A 6,401-nucleotide genomic window follows, 5' to 3' on the forward strand; every position below is an offset into this window, starting at 1 on the left:
TGAGACAAACGTTTAAAAGTTGTGGCACTTAAAAAAACACAAGCTAGAAATGAGGGCGGGGGAGAGATGTCATAGAGCCAGCAGACGGACTTAAGCATAGAGGCCGATAAATAATTATCTTATAATAATAGCAAAACTGAAAATGTAAATGTAAATCTACAGAATCACTTATGTGTGAGGTTAAGGTGTGGCTGAAAGTTCGATGGTTCGTTAAGAGACCAGGCCAACTTTTTCTCTATCTGCAGTCTCTTCTCCACAGTAACACCCTTTTTGAATTCAGCTAGGAATTTAACCAGACAGAGACCAACATAAACTACCAGTTCATTTTTGAAACTCCAAGTTTGTGTCAGACGGTAGCAGGTTGGAGAACAGGCATGAGATGACTGACGAAGCGACGTCGCTGCGTCTGTATGCTAACAGTAAAGAAGAGAGTGGTTTTTCTCTCGCTCGTGACTAAGCTAAGAGTAGATTTGATAGTGAGTGGTGATGTAGTGGATGCACTCAATCACTGATATGCTCAAATGTCATTCTATGTTATTTTAGCGTTGACATGCTGAAATATCATTCTGACATGTCATAAGTAATGAAGGATCCCTGAAGTGTTAGTGGAGTGTCATTATGTTTTACTGAGTATATATTGGCAGGAGGAGCTGATTTGGCTGACGTGTTGAGGTAGTTTAATCTCAGAGGCTCCAGTGTGTGTGTGTGCAGTCTGAGTGTGTTTGTAAAGAATGCAGTGTAGGCAAACGCAGCCTCTGTCGCTCGCAGATATTAATCCTCCTCTGCTCAGACAGACGGGGAACCGCATCATCAGCTCATCAGTGTGAACACACACAGACACACACACACACACACACACACACACACACACAGATAATAATCCCCCACTGTTTAGACGGACAGGGAACTGCACACACACACACACACACACACACACACACACACACACGTATATACCAACACCATGACACTTGCATTAATACACACTCACACACATACACAAACACCAAGACAGAGGGATGTGTGTGTGTGTGTGTGTGTGTGTGTGTGTGTGTGTGCGCGTGTGTGTGTGACTATAAGTGTATGGAAGCGTGTGGTTATTGGTAGGCAGAGCCTTGTGGGTGTGGACAGACAGATAGAGATGAACAGCGAGAGCACCCCCTGCTGATCAAACAAAACCTGTGCCTGACAGAACGGCCCAATCAGCCCCGTGCATGCCTGACCTCTGACCCCCCCGCCCCTCTCCCAACACCAACAGCATGTTGGAACCAAAAGCCCCTCACCCACTCAGACACACTGACAGGACAGACGCTGCCTCTGCCTTAGCATTATACAATCAGGACACACACGCTCTCTCTGGTGTTCTCCAAATACACACACTGGTATTGATATTTACTGCATCTAGTTCCCTCTTAATTAAATTGCTTTTCAGTATTAATCATAAATCATTGTGCAACAGCACAATAATAATAACAATAATAATAATAACAATAATAATAATAATAATAATAATAATAATAATAATAATGATTGAAACAATTATAGGAAGAACATCTCTACTTTTTAATTTTGACTTTTAAGCTGTCTGATGTCCATTAGAGCGGAGTGTGTCGCTAACAGGCAGATGTGTCTCTCCATCAGTGTGTGTGTGTGTGTGTGTGTGTGATGAGGCCAGGAGCCAGGGCCGAGGGGGAATCTGACTCACTGTACAGATGAACTAAAGCTTGGTCATTCATCCAGTCGGCTCGCAGTGAGGAAGAGGAAGAGCCAAGCAGAGAATGAGTGGGAATGCACATGCCTGAGCATGCTACCCTGCCTGCTCCAAGTCCAACGGATGATTGGACGGATAGACGGATGGATGGATGGATGCATGAATGGATAGAAGGATGGGTGTACCATCTTTCGGACAGAGTCCATGTTACGACGGTTGTGGAATTGTTATGACACCTTTCAAATGCCTCTCTCCCTCCCCTTCGCCATGCTCCTCAAAGGAATCCAGAGATCCCTTTCAGCTGTGCAAGCATGCGTGCACATGGTACAATTACAATGGGCTGACTGACTACTACTGTACAATTTGTTAAAATATTTCTGAAAATGCAACACGCTACTGAACCCAGAGAAGCCTTTCACTGAGATTGTTTTTTTTTTATGAAAGCGTTTAGCCGAGCCCAGAATTTTGTCCATGGTGCACTGGTGCCAGAACATAGCTGCATCTTCTGTTACGAACCCATTCCAGCCAATCGTGGTAAAGGATACTTTGTCTCGGAATGTTCTAGAACATCTCTGGAAGCCTAGCGTTCCAAATCCTCAGTGTTTGACTCGCGTGCCTAGTTTTTGGAAGAGATGTTCAGGGGAAGAGAAACAAGGCAGAGTATCTTTACAGGTCGAGCATTCGTCCATCTGTCTGTCTGTCTGTCACTGACGCGCGGACCTCTCTCATGGCAGGGTCTGGAGTGGACGACGCAGTGGGTGAGGTGTCCATCCATGTCGAGATCTTCACACACCCCAACACCGGAGAGCACAAGGTCACTGTGAAAGGTCAGTCTGAGTGCGGCATTCTTGGCAGGTGACGTATCGGTTCTGCTGAAAGTATTCCTGACCTCTCCTCATGTTTTGGAAAACCAGACTGTAGGGTTGATTCGGTTCTTTTTTCTCTCTTTTTTCCATGTTCTCTTTCGTTCTCTCTTTCTTTGACTCACCGTCACTCTTTCTCTTCCTTCTCTCTGTCTCCGTAAACATCTGTCTCGCCTGACTTTCTCTCTCTCTCCCTCTCTCTCTCTTTCAGTGGTGGCTGCAAATGATCTGCGTTGGCAGACCTCAGGAATCTTCCGGCCTTTTGTGGAGGTCTATATCATTGGTCCTCACCTCAGCGACAAAAAGAGAAAATACGCCACCAAGTCCAAGAACAACAGCTGGGCCCCCAAGTACAACGAAACCTTCACGTTGTGAGTCGCCTGCTCTCCCTTACGCTCGACGCTCACTCCTGTTTGGATTTTTGAAATGTAATATAGGGGAGATATAAGTCAGATCTGTCAAATCTGACATGAATGGAACAGAATTTCTGTTAAAAAAAAAAAAAGACTAAAGAATTCTGTGCTTAGAACCTGTGTATCTACATTTATCCAGATAGATGGATAGATAGATAGATAGATAGATAGATAGATAGATAGATAGATAGATAGATAGATAGATAGATAGATAGATTATCCATTTATCCACCCATAACTCTCATATGTGTATTAGAATGAGTGGATGGATGCATAGATAGACAGACAGACAGACAGGCAGACAGACTAATAGACAGATACATGGAGAGTGCTAAAGGGTGTGTTGGTATGTCTGTTTGTAGCACTCTGAGTAATGAGGTGGGACCAGAGTGCTATGAGCTTCAGGTCTGTGTGAAGGATTACTGCTTCGCCCGCGAGGACCGCACGGTGGGCATGGCTGTGCTGCAGCTGAAGGACGTGGCATCGCGCGGCAGCGTGGCGTGTTGGCTTCCGCTGGGCAAACGCATCCACATGGACGAAACGGGCCTGACCGTGCTGCGCATCCTCTCCCAGCGCAACAACGACGACGTGGCCAAGGAGTTCGTCAAGCTCAAGTCCGACCAGCGCTCAGCCGAAGAGGGTAGGGGGAGCTAAGGCTATAGCGCCCCCCGAAGGATAGGAGGCTCATCGCAATGCCTCCATCCCCACTAAACACTGCTCCTTAACTTTCAAGTGTTGCACTAACACATACACAAACACACACTCACGTATGTACATGACACATTCACACGAGTACACTTTTGCATGGACACACACACAAACACACAGAAACACACATACACACACACACATTGCATCAAGAAATCCATAAACTGTCCAGTTTTAACACAGCAACACTGCCATACAGTTTTGCCATGCTTGTCTTAAAAGGACATTTGAACACAGACAGTGATTACAGACACAAGAAAAGTCTCTTTGTTACTAGATGGTTGTGACATCCTTGTTTTGTTTTCTTTTTTTAAACAGATTGAAACAAAGCTTTTTATTTAAGCGAAAAAGAGAAAATATCTATACATATTTACCTACTTACTCATACATATGAATAGAAACAAGATATCCATGTTAAGATACATATTAAATATTCTAGAAAACATATATATATGTCATTATATAAAGTTAAGAAGAGATTATCTATTCCGTTAACATACGTAAATGTATCTCTGACCACTGTTTTTGCCGAATATGATTGAAAAAACAGTCGTCAGAATGGGAGAGAGAGAGAGAGAGAAAGAGAGAGAGAGAGAGAGGAAAAGCAAAAGAAGGAGTGCAGAATTGTCATTGCGTAGTGCCATCACCAGTTCGTCCCCTGTCACATCTCCGTGGTCATTCCTCCTTCCTCGACCGTGTCACAGACTCTATGAAAAACGACTTTTCTCTGTATGCCTTTTTAATCTGTCAATCATTCCTACGACCCTTTTAAACAAGGGGTCTTTAATGTCAGGATCTGTTTTAGGGTTCCCCCCCCCCCCCCCCCCTCCTCCTCCTCTGTGTATTTTAATTCCTTGTTTCTTACACTGAAAGGCACAGTTTCGTTAGAGGGACCAAACCCTGTCCGGGTCAGTAGTGTTATGCAAAGCTCACAGATAAGCACAAGTGGAACACAACTAATTAACAATGAGAGCCTAAAGGCTAAGCAGCTATAGGACCAAATATATAGCATTGTTATTGTCTTTGACTTCTCTTGAATAAGCCTCCGGGTTGTAAGAGATTTTGAGATTGAAAGAAGAGATTACCAGGCTACAATAAGAACCTTTAACCCAGTTCCCAAGCCTGAGTCTCTGAAGACGTGTGGGGTTTAGGTTAAAATACCTCACAATGAGCACACTGCCATCTCTCCTATGTCTGCCTGAGTCTCTCTGCTTAAGTTACGTGACTGTCTATGTGTCTGTGTGAGAGTGTGTGTGTGTGTGTGTGCGTGCGTGAGAGAGAGAGAGAGAGACTGAACTCTCAGTAGAAACCAGTTTTGCCTGTTTGCGACATTGGTTATGATGACTAGACAAAAAAAATTAATCCTGATATATATATATATATATATATATATATATATATGGTATTGTGATATTTTCTCAGATGAATTTTACAGAGTATAATGGGAATTGAAGTCTTTTCTTCGCTAAGTCCCTTAACCTAAACACCCAGCACTGCCAGACTAGCCGCAGGATAATAATAAATGTACAGGGTCAAGATAGAGGGTTTTTTGACTCATTCTATACTTGAGTTGATATGGAACATCCTGCAAAGAATGTTCCGATAGAACATTCCTGTGGCGTTACCATGGTAACACAGATCCAGTAGAACCTTGGCATAGAAGCCCCAAGCCATTATTGGCTTTTTTTTTTTTTTTTTTTTTAGTACAAGATCAAGCTGCACGTTGATAAGAGATAGCACACCTTAAGTCTTTATAATTCAGTGTGGAACTTTCTGGAAGCAGCAGCCATTTCATAGCTGATTTGAGGTGAACTAACTGATGTCTTCTTCCCTTGAAAGCACTGCGGAGTGTTTTACCTGTATTTTCCTTTTTTTTTGTCTGTCTGAGGTCACGTGTAACTTTTGTCTATGCATCCATTTTGCTTGAGTTCGCTCTAGAGTCGAGACGTTTAAGTAATGTTTACAATAGACAAGAGAATCACCACAAGCTGCTTGTTTAGAGGACGACGCTTTCTCAGAGTGACAGCCGCTGCGCTTTTATAGATTTGTTATGGTAGTAGAGGAATTATTTATGAAATATGGCACTGGCCTCAGAGAGGACTGCAGTTAAGAGAAAGATATTTTACCGTTTTTTGTTTGTTTTTTTTTAAATATGCTGAAATAACTACGTTTTTAATTCATTCTAGACTGGCATTTTTTTTCCTTCTTCTCTGTCTAGCCATTAGCCAATCAGACAAGGGGCTGGATTTTGAAAAACTCTTAACATTCTTAACATTTGAAAATAAACAGTGTTAGAAAACAGTACTTGTAGCTCGAAGCACACAACTAGGCCTAATTTATCACTACGGTAAAGAGGTGTCAACAGTTTTGTGTGTTTGTTGCGATAGACACACAGACCCAAACACACACCCACACCCACACATACAGTGAGAACATGCAGAGGATCAATGAAACATAAAAAAAAGCACATCCGTAAAGCAACACACACACACACACACACACACACACACACACGCAAACGCTCAAGTGTGTGTCTAAACAGTCAGAGCTACACACACACCCGCAAGCCCACAAGGCCACTACAGCCCTGTAAATACAAAGCAGTGCATGATGGGAAGGATCTCTCTTGTGCCAGCATGTGTCTTTGACGTGGTTTCCAATCGTTGTTGGTTCATTTCTAATTTATTTTGATATTTTGAGTATTAT

General features: G+C 43.0%; 1 protein-coding gene across 1 annotated transcript in view; it reads left to right on the top strand.

Annotated features, from left to right (window-relative positions):
- The window catches only part of unc13a (unc-13 homolog A (C. elegans)), a 47,265-nt gene extending 43,624 nt beyond the window's left edge, over positions 1 to 3,641 (top strand). The window contains exons 43-45 of the mRNA XM_030784006.1: positions 2,446 to 2,538; positions 2,786 to 2,945; positions 3,350 to 3,641. Coding sequence (XP_030639866.1) covers positions 2,446 to 2,538; positions 2,786 to 2,945; positions 3,350 to 3,641 — 545 coding nt within the window. The remainder of the gene's footprint in view (positions 1 to 2,445; positions 2,539 to 2,785; positions 2,946 to 3,349) is intronic.
- The last annotated feature ends 2,760 nt before the right edge of the window (positions 3,642 to 6,401 follow it).

The sequence above is a fragment of the Chanos chanos genome, chromosome 9, assembly GCF_902362185.1.
Source record: "Chanos chanos chromosome 9, fChaCha1.1, whole genome shotgun sequence".
NCBI classification, from domain to species: Eukaryota; Metazoa; Chordata; class Actinopteri; order Gonorynchiformes; family Chanidae; genus Chanos; species Chanos chanos.